The 25,256-nt window shown below is 40.9% G+C and overlaps 1 protein-coding gene across 1 annotated transcript in view; it reads left to right on the top strand.

Annotated features, from left to right (window-relative positions):
* The window catches only part of PHLDB2 (pleckstrin homology like domain family B member 2), a 217,746-nt gene that overhangs the window by 78,709 nt on the left and 113,781 nt on the right, over positions 1–25,256 (top strand). Inside the window, 1 exon segment of the mRNA XM_055316051.1 lies at positions 23,424–23,523. Within this exon segment, the coding sequence (XP_055172026.1) occupies positions 23,472–23,523 (52 nt within the window). The 5' untranslated portion in view covers positions 23,424–23,471.

Raw genomic sequence — 25,256 nt, 5'->3', positions numbered from 1 at the left:
TGAATTTAAATTTCAAGATACCACCATGTTTATCAAATACATTATTGGGCTGGAAACCAAGCAAGGTTGGTGAGAGTTGTCAGACCTCCTTTACAAACCACATCTGGCACGGTATGAAATGTCTCTTGGGCTTCAGTGGTCAGAAGCTTTGAAGAAAAGCGGTGTCCGATAGACGTTTCAACCAAAGGAAACTTGGACCTAGGGCAAACCATCCTTGCCCTAGTGGCTTGAGGTTGTTCCTCTTTGTTTTTCTTGAGCTCTCGAGGGAGAGTCTGACCACATTCTTCTGCCCCTAACTACTACATGTAGAATCAGAGTTGGCAGGGGACTTGGTGGTCAGCTAGTTTGAATCTTATTTGAGTCACAGATTCCTTCCTGCTGTCATGATTGACATAGATGGTCAAGAGCGCCAATGAATACTCCATGTCTAAATATTTAAAAGTGAAAAACAAAGCTAAAAGTGCTTAAATACATATATTTCGTCTTCCAATCTTAATAAAAAATACCTTCATGACTACCTGGAACACAAGGTGCACCTGTAGGATCCTAGATCCCTTAGAATTCCACTTTAAAACAGTGATGCAGGGAAAGCTATGGCCCAGTCAGAGATCATTCTCTTTTCAATCCCAGATCTATTAACACTGCGTTGTGTTTCACACTAGCCCACACCTATGAATTCAACCCACATTACCCATAAACAGTTGCTCCATGGCCACCTCTCAGACTTGGATAGTATGTATCTTTGAGAAACAGATCTACAGGGACTATAAACAGAGACCTTGGACATGGGATTCCCCAATCCGGAGTACCCACTTCGTGGTCAAGAAGAAGAGAGAAGAAGAAGAAACCCAAAAAGGCAGGGCCAGAGGAGCATGGGCAGAATGGAGCCCTCCAAGCATGGGGCCCAGTGCAGCGGTCTTTTTGCTCCAGTAGAAGGATAGTACTGTGTTTACTAATATCGACAGTTGTCAGGATAGTAACTCACTTTTGAATTGACGTAGCAGCATAACACAAGAACAAATTCCAGAGTCAGGCATAGTTCTGCCTTCAAACCTCAGCAGCCAAAATGTGCTAGTGGAAAGAGTGCTACTCCAGAACCAGAGTCAGTTCTAAGAAAGTGTCTGAAGTTCTCCCTCCCTGGAGACGTCAAGGGACGTCTTTTTAGGTCTTATATGGGTCCTAGGCTAAGATCCCCAAAGATTCTGGGTTTCTCGTGTGACTCTGAGATGAATCAGGTCTGCCTTCAGAAAGTCTCCCAAGATAGGCCCCGAAGAAACTGATGTCCTGCCACCCTGATGGATCTCACATACCTTTTCTGGGCCAGACGAGACTCAGTCCTTCTAAGACCCAAGACACTGGGTGGGAAAGCCTAAGGGATTGGCACTTCCAAGGTTCTCAGTGATGAAGGTGCCAGTGTGATGGCTATCCATTTCATCGGCTAAAGGGGCAGAGTATCACAAAGGAGCAGCTGGCCTCCAGGGAGCAGTAGCCAGGCCTCCAGGTAGGGGCTGGCTGGTGGATCCTCAAGGAGGCCTTAGCTTAAAAATGTATGATTTATTTTATCATAAAACAAATCAACATATATGATTTATTTTGAGGAATTGGCTCACATGATTATAGAACCTGGCAAGTTCAAAATCAGCAGGGTAAGCTCACAGGCGAGAGGCCTGGGAAGAAGTGATGTTGCAGCTCCAGTTGGAAGACAATCTGTTAGCAGAATGCCCTCTTTTGGGGTGGTAGGAGGGAATGTCTCCTTTTTCTCTCTTAAGGCCTCCAACTGATTGGACAAGGCCCACCCACATCATGGAGAGTAAGCTGCTTTACTCAGTCTTTTTATTTAAATGTTATTCTCAACTAAAAAACAGTCTCACATCAACATCCAGACCAGTGTTTGACCAAATATCGGGATTCCACAGCCTAGCCAAGTTGACCCAAGATTAATCATCATGGGCTCCATGACCATGAATCCATTCTTAGGTATACCAGCAGGATGATACTAAAAATAAGATTTTGTTTGCCAAGTGTTATTATATTTTTCTTAGGTTGTATTAAAACGTATCATCTACTGCTTTGCTTAGGAAAATATCAGTAACCTACGGGAGGCCCAGGAGGCTGTCTGATGGTCAGAAACTGCAGGTTTCATTTCCAGCCCAGACGGCTGGCAGGCAAAAACGTCAGTGCTGAAAAGACATATAGCTTCCATGGAGTAACAGCTTTACTGGGCATGATCACATTTTATAAGAAGAGTTTGAGTTTCAGTTGTCAGGAAATCCTGTATTTGGCAAATAGGAATGATATGTCAAGCCCCATAAATAAAATCAGGCCAGGTTACTTATAACTATGCTGATTACCTTTCCAGTCCATTTTTTGGAGCCAGACCCTTAGGTTGTAAAGTTAGGGATTAGTGTCTCACATGGTATTTTTCTCTGTTTCTTTTGTACTTTGTACCCAGGCAGGTGAGCAGGGGGAGGAATCTCCCCATTTTATATACAAATGGCTTGACTGGTTTAAATTTAAAGTCTTTAAATATAAAACTCCTTTATATATACAGAATGGGATACTTGTTTTCTATCTCTGAATATAATCCGAATCACTAAGGATTCTAAGAGTCCAAACAAAATTTACTATACTTTATGGACACTCAAATGAGAAATCAAAAGGGCTCTGTCGTCTGTTCAATATAAACTAACCAAAGAGAAAAAGAGGTAAGAAATCCGCAGGATGTAAAGTAGGAATATTAAATATTATGATAGTAGTAGTAGGGATTAAACACCAATTATAAATGCCAAACACTGCTGGGCACGTTATGCATAACATTATTTCTAGTTCTTTTTTTTTTTAAACTTTTATTTATTTTTTATTTTTTTATGATAGTCACACAGAGAGAGAGAGAGAGAGAGAGAGAGAGAGAGAGAGAGGCAGAGACACAGGCAGAGGGATAAGCAGGCTCCATGCACCGGGAGCCCGACGTGGGATTCGATCCCGGGTCTCCAGGATCGCGCCCTGGGCCAAAGGCAGGTGCCAAACCACTGCGCCACCCAGGGATCCCCTATTTCTAGTTCTAAACACAAGACAGTAAGTGTCATTTCTCCTGATTTAAAGGTAAGATAAGACTCAGAAAGTTTGAATGACCTGCCTAAAGTACAATGAAAACAACTTGCTCTGCTAGGATTCAAGCAGCTGTTTACTTTCATTTTTTTTTTAAGATTTTATTTATTTATTTGAGAGAGAGAGTATGAGAGAGAAAGAGTACAGGAGCAGGGGGAGGGCTAGAGGGAGACAGGAGCTGACTTCCTGCTGAGCAGGAAGCCTGCCTTGGGGCTTGATCCCAGGACTCTGGAATCAGGGCCTGAGCCCACAGATGCTTAACCCACTGAGCCACCCAGGTGCCCAAGCAGCTGGGCACAGTTTTCTTTGTGAAAAACGAAAAGCACATGTACGAGAGACACCTCTCAGATTCCTCTCAACTCCAGGAATATCCACAAAACTCCCAAACTTTCAGTGAACAGAGAGTAGTCCTGACTTCTGGAAATGAAGATCCCTTTGTGTGGTCTCCAGACCATTCACATTTCTGGAATTTTCTCACTCTCTCTTAAAGAAGCAGACTTTCTTCCACTGCAGTGAAAAGTCGATGAAAGGGACTCAAAAGTCAAGGCACAGAAGCTTTTCCTGTGAGGCAAGATTGACAAATTGCAGAAGAAAAGCCTGAGGGATTACACTGAAGGTTCGAGCTCCTTTCTCAGTCCTCTCTCCCCTCCTTGGCCCACACCGGTGACAGGGACCAGTACCAAATGTCACCCAAACTCTTCTTCATTTATTTATTCTTTCCTTTCTTCATTGGCCACATAGTACATACCAGACATAGCAGGACAAATAAGGAGATGAAGGCACAGTCCCTGCCCTTGAGGAACTCGCTCTCTAGCCCTGAAGGAAAACAAATACACACATAATTACAATATATCTGGTCAAGCAGAGTGACAGGTTATATAATGGATAGTCTGGGAGGAAAGAACAGGCTCTAAGACACCAAGCATTTGCTTTCCTGGAGGAGCCTCAGAGATGATGACCAGGTGGCTGGAGAGCTGCTGCAGTGGTGTTAGTGGCACATGGGATCACCTGAGATGCTGGGGTGCTCAAGCGGTGCGACTTCCAGAGTCACCTGCAGCCAGGTGGCCTCAGGATCCAGGAGGAAGATCAAGTGTCCGGATCATCCCTTCCGCTTCAGACCAGAATTCTTGATTTAAACAGAGCTGCAATTCTAACAGTTGCCACGGATGAGAGCTGAGATAGGGAATGAATGTTGTGCTACGTGTACCCCCGTTTGTACCCTGGGCTACTCTGCCTGAGAAAGTGCTTATCATTACGCTTCCAGAGACTTCCCAGTAGGATGTCATTTGAATCAACTCAACTCAGAAATTTCAAATGCAGCAGCGTCACATCACAACGGTACCAGAAAAGGTGGTTATTGGTGAAGGAATCGTGGAATCACGTGTCTGTAGAAAATAAGAAGTTAAGGCAAATGATCACGGATCTCAGGGGGCCTCTGTCAAGTAGCCACTCGCTCTGCCATCTAGAACTGTGGAGTAGAGTCTGCATGAAGTTCTTTCACTGGCCCTTGGGCCCACACTGACCCAACGCCACCAAGCTATCATAAACCTAGTAAAGGCCCGTTTATTTACACCTGCATGGAGACAGGTGCGTCCACAACAAACTTACATTGGAGGCAAATTTAAAATCACCACCGGTATACGTTATTCACATCTTTTGGATCTTTAGAAAAGCCTGATCATTACAAAATGGAGAATATGTGCTGGGTTCACTAACCATTAAGGGGTAGAGAAGAAAATGTGTCTTCTTGATTTCTCTGTGACTGGCCTGATGTTCCTCACCAGCCTTCTTTCTTCTGGGTAGCAGTGTGGTGTGTGTGTGTGTATGAGAGAGAGAGAGAGAGACAGACAGACAGACAGACAGACATTAGGAGACAGAGAGAGGGAGAGAGAGAAAGGAGTGGAGGGGAATGGTGTATACATTTAGTTCAGCCCATAGTCTCATCTGTCTCAGCTTGGGTTATTCAGAAAAATGTTTAGTCTTTCAGAGCCCCATTTCCTCCCCCTATTAACCTCCAAGATGGCGTCTGAGTGTGGACATGTAACTCTAGGTAATTGAGAGGAGTCATCATTCTAGGGCCTATCTTGTGCTGCCTGGAGCTCTGCTGGTCCCTTCCGTGGAATGGCTGATCTCAGCTGCTCCCCAGACTGACGACTCTGTTGGCATCTGCTGATGAAAGCCACAGCGGTGCACTTCATAATTTATAGTCTGTCGTCTCAGCTCATCTGGACCGAAGAATTTCTCCTATAACTCAGCCCCTCCTCAGGGGCACTGTGCATCCCGCCTGAGGTCTGACTGTTCTTCCCTAATGGGTCCCACCTCAGATATTTGGTTCTGCAACTCCCAACTCCAGAGCTACTTTGCCCTCACTTGGTGACTTTCAGCAAACTTTTCACCACCCCTCCTGGGGCAAGTGGGAATTTGTGAAGCTATTTCATGTGGGAACAAAACTAAATTTCAGGACTAATATGTACCACTTTTACTTTCATGTGGCAACCTGTTATGGGTTAAAAATTGTGTCTCCTCCCCCCAAAAAAGATATTTGAGGTTCTAAGCCCCAGTTCCTCAAATTGTGATCTTGTCTGGAAATAGGGTTGTTGCAGATATAAGGTAGCTGAGATAAGGCCAGATGGGTGCAGGATGAGGCCTTAATCCAAAATGCTTACAAGAAGAGAAGAGACACAGGCACAGAAGGGTGGGGGCATTCCCTATGACCACAGAGGCAGACACAGAAGTACTGTGGCTGTAAGTCAAAGAATGCCAAGGACTTCCTGCAAACACCAGAAGCTTGGGAGGATTCCCAGTGGGGTTTCTAAGGGAGTGGAGTCCTATCAACAACTCCTTGATCTCAGACTTCTAGCCTCTGGGACTGTGAGACAAATAAATTTCTGTTGTTTTAAGCCACCCAATTTGCAGTATTTTGTTATAGCATCCCCAGGAAATGAATGCACAACCCCAGGAGAGAGCTGGGATCTTTGGGGTCCCAAAGAGGGGACTCCTTCCAACATCTCAAACAGAAGCAAGACAGACGCTGTGGGTTCTCCTCAGTCTAATATTGCCCTATTCCACCTCCACCTCCACCAACTCGCAGAGTCTGGGAGTCTAAGCACATGGCTGACTGCCTGCCTCCTGCCTATGCAGCAGGACCCAAATAATTAAGCTTTCCTAGCTTCCTTTTCCTATCTAACTTGGACACTCCTTTTCTAAAGCTCTAGGATTATATCCACTCAGCCTTACTTCTTGGTGTATCAAAGAAACCAGAAAAAAGAAAGAAAGAAATGTAAAATACCCTTTTCTCCCCCTCAAAATCTGGTGTCTGAGTCTCCTTGCTGCAGACTCAAATGTGCCACTTGGGATGTCAACATCAGCTGCTGACTGTCCCATTGTCTTTACAGTTTTAAGTTCTCAAGCATGTGGAAGGAACATCACATGCCCCCGCGACGCAAAAGCTCAGGCACAAATGATAGTAGGGAGCAGAGCAGTCAGGCACAGCATCTTTTCTCTGTTAACTTCCCCACGTGCAGACAACTTGTAACCATGCTTTCTCTTCTGCATGAGAAGTGAAGAGATCCTCGCTACATGCTCTCATCCTCCAATCCATTTGTTGGTCTCCACGTTTCCCTCCAGCAGCCTGGACCAGAAATAGCCTGCCAGCCATGCTGTGAGCCATGCAGGTCTCCAGGAATCAGGGGAAGGACTTCTTATAAACAGATCTTTTCTCTGACCCATTTGGTAGCTTCTTACTGTATATTAACAGTCATGATAATTTTTCTACTTACTGTATAGCCATGTCCTCTCAGGAGCTCTGGAGTGAGCATTACTGGTGGTCTTCAGCATTCACTGCCCTTTCTTCCTTTCTAATAAAACTATGATATCATTTAGGTGTCCATGCTTTTCTGACACGGCCCATGTCCCTCAGTGGCCTGAGAGTTCAAAAGGTCACCCCATAACTTCCTCCTGTGATTGGTTCTGGAGTGAGCATGTGATCTAAACCTAACTGATGGGGCTCAGAGAGCTTCTGCTAGAGAATGCCAGGAAAAAAGCTTCTTTGTCCTTAGAAGCCCTTCAAAAAGCCAGTCTCCTTGACACTGGACATGGAGGGAAAAGCGTGTGACCCTGATTGCAGCTGGCAGCTGTCTTGCAGTCATGAGGAAAACTATCGTTAGGATGAAGCTTGTGTTTGGCAGAGCTCAGCAATGAAGCATTCCTGACTCTTCCAACTGAAGCCCAGTGAGTCCTTGACATCCAGTTACATGAGTCAATGACTTTCCATACTATTTAAACCAATTTGATGGACATATTATTGAGAGTGTCCTAATAGATACAAGCTCTACTGGATATTTTAGAGGTACAATGTGGGGTGGGGGGGAAAGCCATAAATCAATTTAGATTTTTCAGTCATAAATGCATGAATAATTCTGCCTGGGTGTTCTTGAAACCATGGGGGATTTGTTCCTTTCAGTTCTACTTCTCGACACTTTACCATTCTGTACCATCTCTTGATAGCCTCATCTTACTTAACATTTACTGTATAAATTCAAAGATGACTCTCCTTGGTGTACTTCTGAGGTTTTTTTTTTCTTTAGCTTTAATATTATCAACAACACAAAGGTGAAAAAACAGAAATAGTAAAAAGGAAAAGACTTGCTTAAGCCCATAAATTTCCGTAATCTAGGTAATCGTCACAAATACAAATCAGTGTAGAACAATTCAACAAACAACAAATGGTATAGAACAATTCAATGTAGATTTTCTCTAAAGAGCTGGATCTGACTTTGTGTGAATATACTACTGCTTTGGTGATGTATGAAGATTCTTAGCCCACCAAAAGGAAAGATCTGTAGGGAGACATTAAGTTATCAGTTTCAAAAGATCCTCTTGTTTTTAAACTCTTAATAAAGCCAAGTGGACTGGGAAATGCTTGGAGTCAGATAAATAGACATCTTCCTTTGGAAGGACACACTAAACCACACTTCCTTTTAAATAAACCCTTATAAGCACTACATTATTATAACAGCTTTTTCACTTGAATGGTCTCAATTTTTGCCTCACTCTAATCATTAACCTGTAAGAGAGCTGAAAAAATGAAAGGGAGATTGAAGTACAATCAATTCATTTCTCTTTGGTCATTTTGAGAAGCTTAATTTACGAAAGAATTCTCTGGAATAAAATCTGGATTCTCTTTAAAATCAATCTGCATCTCTTTTTAGTATGTTCATTATAATTAATATAATTTAAAACTAAATATTGAATTGTCTTGTCAAGTAGTCTTTTATTTTTTTACGATTTATTTATTTATTTGAGAGAGAGAGAGAATGTGTACAAGTGGGGAGGGGCAGAGGGAGAGACAGAAACCTGAAGCAGACTCCCCAGTGAGTGAGGAGCCTGACTTGGGGCTCGATCTCAGGATCCTGAGATCATGACCTGAGCCAAAATCAAGGGTCAGCCACTTAACCAACTGAGCCACCCAGGAGCACCTTGGAACAGTCTTTTAAGTAACCCTCAAAAATATACCGGTCAGGTAAAACTGTTTCCATATGGTATTTGCTGGAATTATCCAGTTATTCAAAGGGATAAACTTAGCCCACTGGGGACAAATTTACACACATGCTCTTTACTCATGTCTAGAAAGCATAGTCGTCTGAAGTCTATGGGTCCTCTTAAGCACTTGCTCCATTTTTCCTTTCTTTGCCTAAATACTGGGGAATCTTGGCAACTTAAACAAAAATTGGACCCTATGTTTTCTCTCAGATACGTAGAGTCAGGGCCCAAGAAAACATAACATTAGAACAAGGGGTGGAAATCCTTGAAGTCTAACAGTGATGCCATCATTTGGGCCCGTTAACCAAGGAAGGAAGTCTGGGATCCTACATTTCTTTGGCAATTTTGCCCAGGGAGGTGTGGTCATGTGGTGAGGGGGTCAGGGTAGGGGTAGAGGGGAAAGTTTGATGAACCAGAACCCTCTGGAAGAGACAGCCTATCTCTAGGAGCCAATCAGAGCTATGTATCTGTAATATCTCAGTGTAGGACTGATTCCAGCCAGGACCTGCTGGGTGGTTTGAGTCACTCTTCATCAGTAGCTCCTTCACTTGTAACAAGCACAAGTCCATTCATGGAGAATGACAAGTTGTTCATTATGGCACTTTGGGGACCTATTTAAACCTAGAATGTTTGGAATAAGTAATGCTAACACAAACGAGGAAGCACACACAACCCTGGGAAAATAAATATCTATCCTATTTATGTAAGCTAATGTTCAATGAATATAAAGCAACTCAATCATCTCTACCTTATTAATATGGATGGGAATTAAAACCTAATCTAAAGATTTCCAAGGAATAAAGGTAGTAAATTTCAGGTAGTACAGATACTTAATTTAATTAATTTAATTTATTAGATGCTTTGACCTGTATGATGCACTCCTTTGTTTTCTTTGTTCTGAAAGCAGATAGTGAGAATCTCTGTATAATGACACTAAATTAAGCTTTACATGATAGAGCAAACGTAATGAAGTTATGGGCTATTATCTTCCATATGCTTAAAAGCAATAATACATAACACACACCAGGTACTTAGTAGTTGTTGAATGCTGAATGAATCATCTATAACAAAACAAAACAGGAAGTCGCTTCTCCTGTTATATTTTAATTATATTTTGCAGAATATTTATTTAAAGTTGACATTAAAATTCATCCAATATGTATCTGTTTGATGGTAAGATGAAGACATTTGACAATTAAAATTTGGCTAAGAAGGCATTAAATTGATCATCTATGTACAAATAAGGAGCAACATATTTTGTGATTTCATAATACATCACAAGCTTTTTTCATGATTATATGATTCTATTAAATGAGAATAAACCACTCTCTTTGAAGTGAATTTAAAGTTGACTCACCGATTCGAGTAAAACATGAATGAGACATTGTGTAAGAAAGCACTTGGTGAAGTGCTGTGAAGCTTTTGTAAAGCACAGAGTTATCAGAACGGAAGGTGAAGTCAGGCTAGAGGTTCAGTCCCAGGTCGGCTACTTACTGCCTGTGCACCCTTGGGAAAGTGATTTTAACCTCGAAAGCTTTAGTTTTCTCATATGTAAAATGGAAAAGAATAAAACTGTCTAGCTCACACATTTTTAGTGACTATGAAGTAAGCTAATGCACAAAAGCTTTTTAGCCTCATAGTAAGAACCCAGTGAATGCTGGCCATCACCATCCTCTGTTTCTTCTTCATCATCATCACCAGAGGTAGGAATTTCTTCCTTACTGCTCATCCTACAAAATGTCAAGGCGGCCAAGAAATAATAATGATAATAAGAGAAAAGAAAAACAGAAATAAGCAGAGGTGCTGCTAAATCACATTCTATAATTTCTCACCTACAACAATCTGCGAACTGGTATCTTCGGGCTTCCCTTCCTCGAGTTGATCCTCCAAGCTTCAAAGTGGCCTATTTAGAACAGAAAACCTGACCATATCCCTCCTCTGATCTCTAACGCAGTGGTTTGGGACCTACTAGGCAGTCTAGGGCCTTTACTATGGTGTCTGAGGAGGGTGTCTTAAAACTGAGCCCCTTCTCGTCCCTACAGCTTCAGTTATGATCAGATAGACCAGACCTGGCTACCTCCCGGCCAAATCCTACTCCATTAGGACTCAGTTAAGAAAACACAAAAAACTGAGCAACTCAGCTGAGACTATGTTACCCCCTTGGAAGCTCTGGGCTCACCCAGTTATCAAACTGCCTTATAAGAACACTACACCGGGAGCTCCTTCTGGGTAGAGCGCCAGGGCTTGCCGTAATACTTGGCATATTCCAGGGGCTCAAGAACTACTTCCAAAGGAAAGGCTGAATGAGTAAATGCATGAATATGCATCAGATAACCAGATGCAAAGTATACAGATTTGTAGACTTGCTGGAGCCAAGGGTCCTTGGTGAAAACAATGGAAAGGTAGACATGGAAGTCTGGTAGGAGGTACAAATGTCATCTTCGTAACTAATGAAGCTGTTAAAGGAGGGCATGGCTCAGGGACATGACAGCAGCAGACTTCTAAAACTGCACTCAGTAGTTAGATAGACTTACCCACCAGTGCCCCCCCCCCCCCAGGTCTCACAATGTAGAGTGTGGAGAGGGAGACCAGAATGTGTAATTCTTAAGGTCAACTGGCTTCCAACTACTATGTAGAGTCAGTTTATTTCCCAAATGCACCAGTAGGAGAGTTGCCCCTTCTCTTCTGGGTCAGTGAGTCAAGTGGGAGAGAGAGAGGCCCAGAGGGGGACAGCAGCTGATGTCACTTGGACTGGTAAACACGGGGCCATGGGACATTGCTCTGCTCCCTTCCCGGACAGCCTCAAGGGCACTGATTGATTTATATACTGGCAATATTTCCCACAAGTGACAGGAAGAGTGGATTGCAAAGATATCTCCAAATTACCTATGGGTCAGTGGATTATCTCTAGACTTTCCTCTCTTATTCCTCCTTTTCAGTTGACCTATGAACACAGATGGAATGACGTACTTGATAAACTTCTTATCAAGATTTTAAAATTGTTTTGCCTTCTGAAAGATCATACTTCCTTTTTTTACTCAATCAATTCAATGAAACCTAGCAAATATTCACCGACACCCCACCAGGTGGCAAGCACAGTAAAATATAGATGAACACCCCATAGTGATCATCTACTGGGTCTTTTTTTTCTCTTAGGTAGAGGAAAGGGAACTCAGTCAGTTACGAGAGCAAAATAAACAGAGACAAATATTTACAATCTTTTTTTTTTTTTTTTTTTTTTTTTTTTTAGTTTTCAATGGTTTCAGTAGTTAAATGACTGCTCACCCAGGATTTAAGACATTTCTCTTCTCCTTTCATCAGCATTAATTAAAGCCAGGATACTAACGATAAAGGTCATGGAAATCACTTGAGAGTCATTTGTCTTCCCTCATTCTGTCCACATTGCGCCATCTCACAAAGGCCTGCCATCGGCAGAGAGAGGAACAGGGTGAAAGTGTGCACATAGGTTGTTCAAATCTAGCATTACAGCCGAAAAACAACTCAATAATGGATGGACGGTTCCACTTCCCCAGAGGAAGGCATCGTACTTACTCCTTTCTTATCCTGGATTCCTGCATTTTCCATTATCCTTTTGTTGGAAGGAAAAAAGTCTTGAGATCTTACCTTTCTAAGAATCCTATTTGGTTTTTATTTAACTGGATTCTGGAAGGCTGCTCACGTTATTTCACTGGATCTTAAACTCATAACTCTGTTTTCCATTGTTTTTGCCTCATTTTGTCTTACATCTTCTCATCACCAAACCAACAGAACTATTCAAAACAACAAGGATTAGGTATGATTCCAATTCCTAACAGATTAGGGTTCAGGTCTATTCCCAACTCCCAACTTCAAATTTTTAAGACCACAATGGAGCCAAGCTATCATGGAAAAATTGGTAATTTTGTTCCTCCCCCATCATGCTAAAGGATACACAGAGAGCTGCTAAAATGCGGAGGCACATAAAGCCTCCTCGGCCTCAGTGTGGTTCCTGGTTGCTGGAAAAACAGTTTGTCTCCTTCCTCTCATTCCTATCCATCTACTAGATCGATAGCAGGTGCAGGAAGTAATGATTTTCACTCTGGAATAGGTTGGCAGCATCTTCTGCCTGAGTACAAGTAAAGAAACTGAGGCTGGCATTTCTGTTCAGGAAAGAAAGAAACTGACATTAAAGCAATCTGAAGTCTTTACTTGAAATGCTATATTTTTTTCTATTAACTTATGAGAAAGCATATTAATTCATGACAGTCATTTAAAATATATATGTAGGGACGCCTGAGTGACTCAGTGGTTGAGTTCAGGGCATGATCTCGGGGTCCTGGGATCGAGTCCCACACCACGCTCCCCGCAGGGAGCCTGCTTCTCCCTCTGCCGGTGTCTCTGCCTCTCTCTGTGTCTCTCATGAATAAATAAATAAAATATTTCAAAAATAAAAATTAAATAAAAAATATATGTATAGGGGCACCTGTGTGGCACAGTCGGTTAAGCATCTGCCTTCCACTTAGATCATGATCCTGGGGCTCTGGGATTGAACCCCACATCAGGCTCCCTGCTCGCCTGGGAGTCTGCTTCTCCCTCTGCCTCTGCCCCTCCCCCTGCTTGTGCTCTTTCTCTCTCTCAAACAAATAAATAAAATATTTAAAAATATAAACACCCGAGAAGTGTGTGTATGTAAATGTACCTCCATATACAAGAAATGTATACACATTTATTGGGTATGTACAAATTGCTTATTTCTAAATATCATGAATAAAGAAGATAGCAAAGGGAGTCAACACATCCCAGCCCTAGCACTGTCAGCATGAATGAGATCTTAGGCAATTAACATACTCCCATGACTTTTCTCTTGCTTTGTAAAGAAAAAAAGGGAAAGAAAAGAAAGGCATCATGACACGGTTTTTTGTTATCCCTGTCTCTGTTCCAAATCTACTGGGGAAGAATATGCAAAAGAAACTGATATGAGTAGAATTACAAATATTGTGGGGATTTCTGCAGGCGACTTTGCATATGTGTTTTTAAAATGTCAAATGTATTATTTAATACCTATTCAAGGCAATGCATATTAAATATTGAACAGATTTTAAAAGAGGCTTTTCATGAATTAAAAAAAAATTCATTAGTGGGCTTTGGAGATAATATTCACTTAATAAAATACATAATGTTTCTTTTGCCGAAAGCATTTTGAAGCCATGCAGGGAAATGAGATCTTCCCAGGAGCGGTGATAAACAAATTTCTAGGGTCAATAAGATAGAAGGGGCCCATTTGCAAAAATTTTCTCAGAGTCATCAATTTAAAGCCATCTGGAGAAGTAATCAGTAATCCTGTAATAGAATCCTGGCCCTACAACATACCACTATAATAGTCTGTGTGGAATCCATTTTTATAGTATGTTTACCCTGTATTTAATATGCCCCAATACCCAATATTGTTCAGGGCTAAATTCAAATAAGTGTTACTTCATATGAGACTATGTAGGTAGGATATTTTTATTTGTCCATGTATCTAGACAGATATTTGGATGATACAGATGCTCTGAATATAGATATAGATACAGATACAGCTATAGAGCTATCTCTATAGAGCTATCTCTACAGGAATGTTATAAATGTAAATAAGTTCAAGATGGACATAGACACCTTCATGAAGACTAGTTTCACCAGGAAGAGGTTGCCCTACCTACCAACTCTCACAGTAGGTTGGAAGGCCCAGAGTTAATTATTACAGAATCACTTAGATGGCATGAGATTTTCTTTAGGGTAAACAGGCTGTGTCGGAAAGAGTCATTCCCTCCAATCCTGGGACAGCCAGAAATAGAAAAGATCTGTGGTGCTTTCCTCTGACCCTGCAGCCTGAGTAGCAAGCTCTCTCCAGATCGATCACATCTCCCGACCGGCCTTACCATTACCAGAATCTAGAAGGCCTGTCCAGCTACGCTCCAACCACGATTTGGTATCAACGGTGCTGTTTGCTTATAATGGCATTGAATCTGTAAACTTAAAATGCCTTGTTATTTTTATTTTTTTAATTTTTATTTATTTATGATAGTCACACAGAGAGAGAGAGAGAGGCAGAGACACAGGCAGAGGGAGAAGCAGGCTCCATGCACCGGGAGCCCGATGTGGGATTCGATCCCAGGTCTCCAGGATCGCGCCCTGGGCCAAAGGCAGGTGCCAAACCGCTGCACCACCCAGGGATCCCTTGTTATGTTTTTATTAAAGAAAAAAAAGCGAAGAACACCAAAAGGTAAAATCATACCAAATTTTCAAAGTATTTAAGACCACTTCACTCCCCACACCTTTCCATACACACACACATACACACACATACACACACATATATGTGACACATTCATGTGTGTGTGTTTTTATAGGTGTGTATATGTATATATGTTTATAACATGCTGTTTTCACTTAAAACTTATTCAGGTCAGTTTATTTAGGCTTACTTCATTCTCATATTATTCCATTGTATAGAGATACCATGCTTAAAGATACCTTACGATGGTTATTTTGTTTTTTTTTTTTTTTAACATTATGCTATCACGAACAAGGGCTACAGAAAATATCTTTGTATATATTGCTTTAAGTACTTTTGCTATCATGTCTTTATAAGGCAGATTTTCAGAAGTAAGATTGCTATAGCATACATAGGGTATCCTGTGTGAACAACTTTTAATAAATTCTGCGAGATTATTGGGATCAAGTTTGGACTCCTCTTCTCCCTTATACTAATCTTCTCCTTTATAGGCTCCAATTAAAAAATCTATAGAAACATCACCTGTAATATCATCCTGCCATTTAATCCTGCCCCGACAATTTCCTGGCTATGTACTGTTTGGATCCTAACATGCTTGGACACTGTTTTAGTTTCCTAACTGGCTTTTGTTTACCTGGCCTCTCATTCCACATTTAAGAGTCATATTAACCTTCTCAAAAATTGCTATGCACAGATCACATCTCTATAACCTTCCATGAGTCCCCATTACCTAAAAAAAAAAAAAAATTTTAACCATGCATTCAAGATCCTTTACGATCAAGCTTTAGTCTTTCTCATTTTACCCTTATCTGTCCTATTTAAAAATTAGAACTGTAGCATCTAAAATTGTGGTTTGAATTTTAATGTATCTGACAGCAAAACGTATGTTCTTACTATCACAATATAATTCAATTCAACAAATATTTATTTGACATACGCTCCACGCAAAACACTTTGCTACATGCTAGAGAGGATCAAAATTTTAGAAATAATGGCACACGATTGACAATCATGGTGCCTGCCTCCTTGGCAGCAACAGAGCTTTGTGCTATGCGACCTTGCTTCTGACAATAGCGGTCAAAACAAATGTGGGCACCTAGTCTGGCTGTCAGTTGCTATCTAATAAGCCACGTCAAAACCCAATTACTTAAAACAATGACAGCATTTACGTGGCTCACATATCTGCAATTCAGGTAATGCTCAGAGAAGATGCCTCAGTATAAGCTATGGTGGCTTAAAGATTAGCGCTGGGAATCATATGAAGCCACTGAAGTTATGGGCCCATAGAAACCAGGAGGAAGAACCCCGATTCTGTTCACTTTTATGCATATCCCCAACAGGGCACTGTACCAGATGCATAACAGATGCTCAGATATGTCGTAGGAAGAAATATGTGAATGACTAGAAAAAGGGAACACAAAAAGAGGCGTAAGTTAGCGGGGAGAAAGATGAAATTATATTAGAATTATATAGAGTTTGAAGTTCCAGTGATAGTTCCCCACTGGGATTTCTAGTAAGTTAGTCAAATGGGTTTGTGGCCCAGAAGAGAATTGAGGGGAGATGTTTAAGAAGCCATGAACAAGGTGAGGCTTTGACTGGATGAGACTGCCAAGGAGGAGTGACTAGAGGGAGACTGATGACTAATACTCCAGCAAAATAATACGTGATTAATACTATAGGCTCAGACTCTGAACACCTGGATTTAACGCCTGTAACACTTGCTTCACTACTTACTAATTATGTGTTTTCTTGGGCTTAGCTATTTAAATCTCTCTGTACCCTGGTATCTTGTTATAACATTGTTATAATAATAAAATCTACCCCATAGGGCTATGGATTAAATAATATAATGCCTGCAAAGTACTTAGTTTTTAAAACTATTATTATTTTTTTTAACATCTAAAGTTTAGGAATGAGCAGAGAAAGAGCCAGAGAATAATGCTGAGCTTCAGTGAAGGCCTTAGGAAAGCTTATATAACAGTCCTGATAAATGTTCACAGGAATAAATTGTCTCCTTTCCAAAATGGTTCTAGGACGATCTCTCTTACGTTAGATGCAGTTACAGTTACATGCATTGAGTTTCCAAACATCAGAGTTGCTGATTTTGTTAATAAAAAAAGGGGGTGACATGGTGAGTAGTATTTCCCATACCAACATTTCACAAAGTTTGTGCTTTTTGGGGTGGTATAGTGATGCATTGTGTGAAAAAAATATGTTCTACACTCCTCAAATAAATTTGAGAAATGCTGGATTAAACAGAATTAAATAGATGTTTCCTTAAATGCATCTGTTAACATGAGCCATGGTTGGCTAAGAAAGGGCTATCAAGGGCACCATTTTCCAGATTCTTGTAAGTTTTTCTAGGGATCATTCTGCTAACCCTACATGTAGAACACAATGTCGCAAAGTTAGCCAAGGAGGAATCTCTTGAGAAATTTCCTTTAAAAATCCATATTATTGGAGCACCTGAGTGGTGGGTGGTGAGCATCCAACTCTTGGTTCTGGCTCAGGTTGTGATCTCAGGATGGTGAGATCAAGGCCCAAGTCAGGCTCAAGGCTCATGGCATCAAGGGTCCTGGGATCAAGGCCCACATCAGGCTCCCCTCCTGCTTCTCCCTCTGCCTGTGTCTCTGCCTTTCTCTGTGCGTCTCTCATGAATACATTTTTTTAAATCTTAAAAAAAAAAAAAAAGATTATCCTAGAACCATTTTGGAAAGGAGACAATTTTTTCTTGTGAGCATTTTATCAGGGAAGAATTCAACAAAGAGTGAATGGCTTACCATATTTCTACTTATACAGTCCTATTAAAACTTTTTTTGGTAAAAATAAAAAGATAAAAGTATGGCATCACTTTCAAGCTTCTCTCTACACACTCAAGGAATTGTGCCTTTTGTATGTCTGACAAGATGGGTTTTGGCTGTGGTCAGTCCTGGCCTTTCCCAAAACCTCTGGCACACAGAGGATGGGAGTGAGGGTAAATTAGTCTATGAAAAGCCACCTGTGCTACACTTTTCCAGACTGAAACAAACAAAAAACCTAAAGAGATAAAACCACTAAATGCAACACACAATCCTAAACTACCTCCAGTAAAGAATACCGTTGCGACAATTCATTAAACTTGAAAAGAGTTTGTGAATTCAATACTAGTGTCAATGATAATTTCCTGATTTTGATCCTGATACTGTGAGTTTCTGGAGAATGTCCTTGTTTGATGGGTTACATCAGCAAACCAGTAATGATGGGCACCATGTTCAAAGCTTATTTCTAAATGGTTCTGGGAAAAATATCCTTTGTGTTCTTGCAGCTTTTCTGAAGCTTGAGGTTATGCTAAAACTAACAAGACTAAAATTTAGTCTTAAAATTAAATTTAATATTAATAAATTAACATTTATTGTAGTTTATTATACATAAATTAACATTTATTATAGTTTGTGTTTATTGTTGATTTTCTCAGGTTCTCTGAATAAACTATCGTATCATCTGAAAATAGTGTTACTTCTTTTCCAATTCTTGGGCCTCCCACTGTTCTGTCTTTTTAAATTGTGCTGGCTAATATATCTAGAACGATGTGCAAGAGTAGTAGTGGAGATAGCAAGATTTGTATACATAGTAAGCTTCTTGACTCTTTCCTAATCTTAGTGGAAATGTCTCTAGTATTTCTTCATTAAGTACATTAAGTTCATTAAGGCCCTGGTTTTAGGGCCGAGGTGTTTTGGTCAGGAAATATGCATACATTCTTATTTTCTTGAATGTTTTTATCAGAAAGTTTTTAGTCAAAAGTTTTTTTTTTTCCTATAGGGCATAATCCCATAATTATTCCTCTTACTTCTACTAATTTTTTGTTTATATTACTAAATTTCCTAACACCGAATCATCCTCGCATCCCCGAAATAAATCTCACTTGGTCATGGTATATTTTCTTAATGTGATATTTGTTTTTGAATAATTAATCTGTGTTTTTGCATTGACATTGGATGATTGCTTGCAAAAGTATTCAAGTGTTAGGATCACGTTCCTCCATGCTGCTTGGAGCAAAGCAGTCTCCACCAAGGGCACTTGGTGACAACGGAAAAGTTGTGGGAGACAGGGGTAATGGGGAGATGGAGAGATCTGACTTCAGAGTCACACCTTTTGAAGGCTGCTGGCCCCCTTTGTTGACTTTGTGACCTGGGAAAAGTTCTTTCTTCTCTCCTACCTTCTGTTTTCTCATATGTCCGTTGGGTGAACCCACCACAATAAATTAGGTGGGGGCTAAATGACATCTGCAAAATCTGCAGCCCAAAGCCTGGCACAATGGAAGCTCACAACAGCACTGCAATGTTTTATTACAAATATTTTTCTTCTGTTGCTGCTCACGTTATAAAGGAAGTGGTGCTGGAATATACGTGAAGAGATGTCGTGGTTTCCATAGACACTCGATGTCTCGGTTTAAATAGTCCCCAGCATTTTGCTACGATTACTGAGCACAGAGGAGATTGAGCAGCTCAGTGAGCTGGGTGTGTATTTTGTCTCTGCCTCTACAGCCACCCCATACTATACCAGAGGTTTGTATGTGAATAGTTTGCACTTGCTGAGTGCCAAGTGGGGCCAGGAGGGAGGACCGTGAAAGGAATGGAAAAAGAAGATACAATTTCTTGAGACTCTAGTCCATGCCAGGGACTACTTCATGTATATCTGCAGTTAAATCGGTGAGGAAAGCTGAGAGGTAGCATCAAGATCTCAAAACCGGAGAGAAGCATCTCGAGAGGCAATAAATAGGTAGGGGCATTATTTCTCTGCCTAGGAGTCAAGATTGGCTTCTGTTCTTTTCCTCTCACTCAGACCTCTCCGAATGGAGGGGAAAGGAGAGATATAGTCTCTCTGGGCTGAGCTCCTGGCTCCTTTATCTCTTAGTGTCCTGCACATCAGGAAACCACCCTGGACAAGGTAGTAGCCCTGCCTCTAAGACTCCTGAGTGAGGAGGAGGTAAGGATAGTGCTAATTTATTGATGTGTTTACTCTACAACTCTTTGTTACTGACACATTTATTTTATAACCCTTTATTTGGATGGCAGGGATGAAAATGCTATCTATTGGTCGAGGGCTCCCACAAAATGCTCTCAGATGGTCGAGGGCTCCCACAAAATGCTGTGGGAGTGCCAGGGAAAAAGAGATTGGCCTAAAGACACTGGCATTTTTGCCAAACCTAGAAACTTGGAGCTAAGTAGAAGAGCAACATTTGTGGGAAACAGGTATTTGAGAAAGAGACACAGACACAGTCCATATATTTTGTTTCTGTCTCTTTCTTGCTGTCAACCTTGGACAAGTTCCTTATGTTTTCTGAACTTTAATTATATTGTCTGCAAAATAAGAAAACGTACCTAACATATAGGTGTTTGTGGCAAAGATTAAAGGAGCTAATGCAGGTCAAACACTTAGCACAATGCCTGGTTCATGAATCCCCAGGCGACATGGCTATTATTATTATTATCTGGTCTTCAACAGTGTTCTTTAGGTCTTGTCTCTGTCCATAGTCCTTTCCTCAGACCTTGAGCTTCTTTCTTTAAAACAAATTACTGAAATGTAATTCCTATACCATAAATTAATCAGTTTAAATTATAGACTTTAATCGTTTTTAATATGTTTCAGAGTGTTCCACAATCTAATTTTAGAACATTTACATTAACCCCCAAAAGAAAACCCATATCCATTAGCAATCATTTCCTATCCCACCCCCCACCCCACCCAACCCCCGGCTCCCCCCACAGCCAATTCTAGGCAACCACCAATCTACTTTGTCTTTATAGACTTGCCTATTCAGAACATTTTATATAGATAGAATCGTATAAGATGTGGTCTTTTGTGACTGGCTTTTTTCACTTAGCATAGTATTTCTGAGGTTTGTCTGTGTTGGAGCATCCTTTCCTTTTTACAGCCAAATAATATCCCATCATACAGATATACCACATTTCATTTATCCATTCACCTGTTGGAGGACATATGGGTTGTTTCTGCTTTTTGGCTCTTACGAATAATGATGACGTGAACATTTGTATGTAAGTTATATGTGAATATATGTTTTCATTTCCTTGGGATACAGGCCTACAAGTAGAATGGCTGGAACTTATGGCAACTCTGTGTTTAACCATTTGAGGAACTGCCACATTGTTTTCCAAAGTGGCATTTTACATTCCCACAAGCTCCTTGCGAGTAACCTGTCCAATATTTGTATTTATCTGTCTTTTTCCTTAAAGCCACCCCAGTGGGTATGAAGTGGTATCATATTGTGTTATTGATGTGTTTTTTTCCTGATGATTAATTATGTTCAACATCTTTTCACCTGCTTATTGGCTATTTGTATATCTTCTCTAGAGAAATTCAGATCCTGTGACCATTTTGAATTTTAAGAGTCCTTTCACGTTCCAGATCAGATGTATGATTTGCAAATATTTTCTATCATTCTGTGGGTTGTCTTTCCCTTTCTTATGGCATTATTTATAACACGAAGTTTTACAGGCTTATTTTTAATATAACTTATGGCAGACTATATTTCAGCATTTATCTCCTACAAAAATGCTCAAGCTGGTGGACCTTCCATGGGAGAGCTGGCTTTGTATTTCACTGACAACCATGACGCCCTCAGCATGTAAAAATTCTTGACTCTTATTGCTTCCTGCCATAGTCATTGAGCCATGTGGGCATCGTCCTTTATGTGCTCTTCTGAAAGGAGGACCACTTCTTCTAGTCAAGGCCAACCCTCAAACTGGGTTTTTTTTTAAAATTTTTTTAATTTTTTTATTTATGATAGTCAGAGAGAGAGAGAGAGAAAAAGAAAGAGGCAGAGACACAGGCAGAGGGAAAAGCAGGCTCCATGCACCGGGAGCCTGACGTGGGATTCGATCCTGGGTCTCCAGGATCGCACCCTGGGCCAAAGGCAGGTGCCAAACCACTGCACCACCCAGGGATCCCCTCAAACTGGGTTCTTAACTCAGTCCTCACTCTCTCCCACAACTTTGCTCCATCACTTTATCTCCCTCTCTTCTAGATCTTTACCATTGCCCTCTCTGTCTTCTCTCAGCATATAAACCAACTTAGCTTACTCCCTCCCATTTTAGAAAAAGCAAAACTTCTCATGATCTGACCATCCAAATTTCCAACACTAGCCATAGTCTCTACCCTGCACTTTACTTGGATGCTCTACTGACATATTCCAAATCAACACATCTAAGATTGAATTCCCTTCCTCACTCTACATCTGCTCCACTTCCTTTATTTACATTCTTAGATAATGGCACCATCGTCTACCAAAATCACACCAGACTCTCCCTGTACCCACATTCCAGTACCAACAAATTTTCTTAAGTTACCTTGTGCTGGTAAGATATCTGTATCTATCTCTAGGCCTGTGCCTATTTCTATATCTATATGTATATTACAGTCTGAACCTTATTGTCTTAAACAAATGCCCTATTTTGGTTTCTTAATATCTCTCCCTAGAAATATCATATAGACCTCTAAACGATCTTTCTGCCTCACCATTAAAACCCGTCCTCCTTAACATACCAAGAACAATTGAAGCAAAACCTGTTACTCTCTCAGCATCTGAATGGTAGATAAGGGTTGTTAACCTTACAAGGTAATATGCGTTATTGGTTATGTGACTTTTTATAACTCTCTTGTTCTTCCGGAGCTTTCCATCTCTCATCTGTGAAATGGGAATGAAAATGCTTAGTCTTAGAGTCACTGTGAAAATTGGATGAGAAATATTTGGCATTGTAGGGCACCTCTGAGTCTGCAGAGAACATTAGACTCATTTGAGAGCTAAAGAAAGGCCCGACTTAAAGTCAGGAGCTCCTTGGGGAACTCCTTTTTTTTTTTTTTTTTTAAGATTTTTATTTATTTATTTGAGATAGAGAGCACAAGTTGGGGTGGGGGAGGGGCGGTCAGAGGGAAAGGGAGAACCAGGCTCCCCACTGAGCAGGAAGCCTGAGGTGGAGCTCAATCCCAGGACCCTGGGGTCATGACCTGAACCGAAGGCAGTCGCTTAACTGACTGAGCTCCGCAGGCATCCCTCCTTGAGGAACTCTTAAGAACAAAGACATTGTGTGTTTTTTTTTCTATAATATGAGATTTTGTAAGAATTAATAGAAATAATAAAGACAAAGTACCTAACAGAATGTCTCGCAAAACATGGGACAAAACGTAGAAAATAAGTGACAACAAAATCCAAGCTGAAACAACTATGCTGAAAATGGATTCTTCTAAGTATTGACCATACTCTTGTTGACATCTGTTTTTTTAAGTCTGTAACAATTCTACCCAAAAGTGAACTTTTGTTGGTGGTGGATGGTGGTGATGGGGTTTAAATTTGTCATTCTAAAGGATAGTCAGCAGGGGGATTATAAATGATCCAGGATGTATGTTTTCCAAATTCAATAGCAGTTAGCATTCCCCAGATGTTAGTTAGCTCTGCTGACCTTTGGTTTTCAGAGGTCGCCGTGGCTTCCCAGTCATGGTACTTTTCTTTTCTCACTGAGTACAGGCTGGCATCCATCCAAGTTTCTCCTTTGAGATTCAGCAGAAGACCCTGATGGAGGAGGACAATACTCAGAGGGAGGAGCCCAAGCAAGAGGTGCATGTCGGTAAGAACTCTCGGTGTGCATTTCATTGGTGGAGATTTTCAGTAAATATTTACCAGTGCCTACTGTCTGCCATACCTGCTGGGAATGATCTGGCATTTTCCAGCGTAAATGCAAGAAGTCCAGTAAGCACCAGAAAAATAGCCGGAGGCCAACAATCCTTGTCTAGAGCTCCAGTCATGTGCTTACTTACCTCACTGAGGACAGGTTGAGGTTTGTTTAGACCAGAGATTGAATGACAAGCAGGCCAAAGCAACTGGTGTGGAGAGGTCTTTTTCGGTGACTCAGCAGTCATTCAAAAATTAAAGGCCACACACAAAAAGGGATGAGATGGGATGCACAGGGAAAGGCATTCCATTTTTTGGGCACTCTAGAAGAACAGCTGATTTTGCTACCTCCTTCCAGGAGGACAGAGGACCCCCAGCCATTTCCAATCCACAAGGCTTGCAGTGCGGGTTGAAATACGCATTCAAAACAGAAAGAATGGACTCATAAAATGCATATTTTCCTCAATATTTTTTATTATGCTTCAGATGATCAAGTCACGGTGGGCATGGGAGAGGCTGTTCAGGGATACGCTGGGGACAGGGTGTCAGTTAACCTCACTAGTGTTTCCCCACCATGAGCTGACTATCTCTGCACTGCAAAGCCCTCTTCTATAAAGGGAGAGTGATTTCATGCCAGATTTAAATTTTAATTGACTCATTCTGCTAAGTTCTAGATATAGAAGTTAAAATAGAAAGCCTCTGTATCAGTATAGGTTCTCCACATAATCTCTCTCTACATATATACATAGATATATGGAGTGAGGGAAGAGAGAAAGATTGATGGATTGATTGATTTTACAGAATTGTCCGCTGTGGTTGGGAAGCCTAGCAAGTCTGAAGTCTGTAGGGCTGGCCACAGGCTGGAAATTTAGGCAGTGTTTCTGTGTTGTAGCCTCAGGGAGAATTTCTTCTTTGGGAAACCTCAATCTTTACTCTTAAATTCTCTACTATTGGATGAAACCTAATCACATTCAGAGGGCAATTTGCTTTACTCAAAGTCTACTGATTTAAATGTTAATTATATGTTAAAAAAAAAAAGATCTTCATAGCAACATCTAGACTGGTGTCTGACCAAACAACCGGGCACCATAACCTAACTAAGTTGGCACAAAATTCACCATCACTGTCTTCTTACTTTACCAAGGCCAGGGATAAGATTGGGATAAGTTTTCTGCATGCAATGACTATTTTGTAATACACATGAAGCAGAAGGGCAAGAAATAGGCAGCATTGAGCAACACTCCGCCCGGAGTGAGGTGTCCCAAAGGGTCTCAAGGAATCTGCCCCACAGCTTCCCCCTGTATAAAGTATTTCATGAGCAGATCAGGACCCTCAGAAAATGTACGAATAAAATCCAACTCCCATCTGAGAAGCAGAGAAAGAAAAGTCAGTAAAAGAAAGCCAGATAAGCTTTTGATTTTTATATTGCTTATTGCATCCTCTTACCCTCAATAAACAAATTCCTTTTTTAGTTCCTAAAAAAAAAAAAAAAAATGTTTTCCGAACTGCTGTTCTTATTAAGAAAGATATTAATGAATACGATGCGTGCAAAAAGCCTTAAGTAGTGTATTGTGATTGAAACTGGCCCTCCTTACAGGGAGAGGAGGGAGGAAATGCTAAGTTACTCACTGGGAAACTAACCTGAACTAAGCAAATGTTTTATTTTTTTGTTTATTTGCTTAATGCTAA

The sequence above is a fragment of the Nyctereutes procyonoides genome, unplaced genomic scaffold (genome assembly GCF_905146905.1).
Source record: "Nyctereutes procyonoides isolate TBG_1078 unplaced genomic scaffold, NYPRO_anot_genome, whole genome shotgun sequence".
Taxonomy (NCBI): Eukaryota; Metazoa; Chordata; class Mammalia; order Carnivora; family Canidae; genus Nyctereutes; species Nyctereutes procyonoides.
Note: the sequence above shows the minus strand (reverse complement) of the source record. Positions and strands in the feature narration are given on the sequence as shown.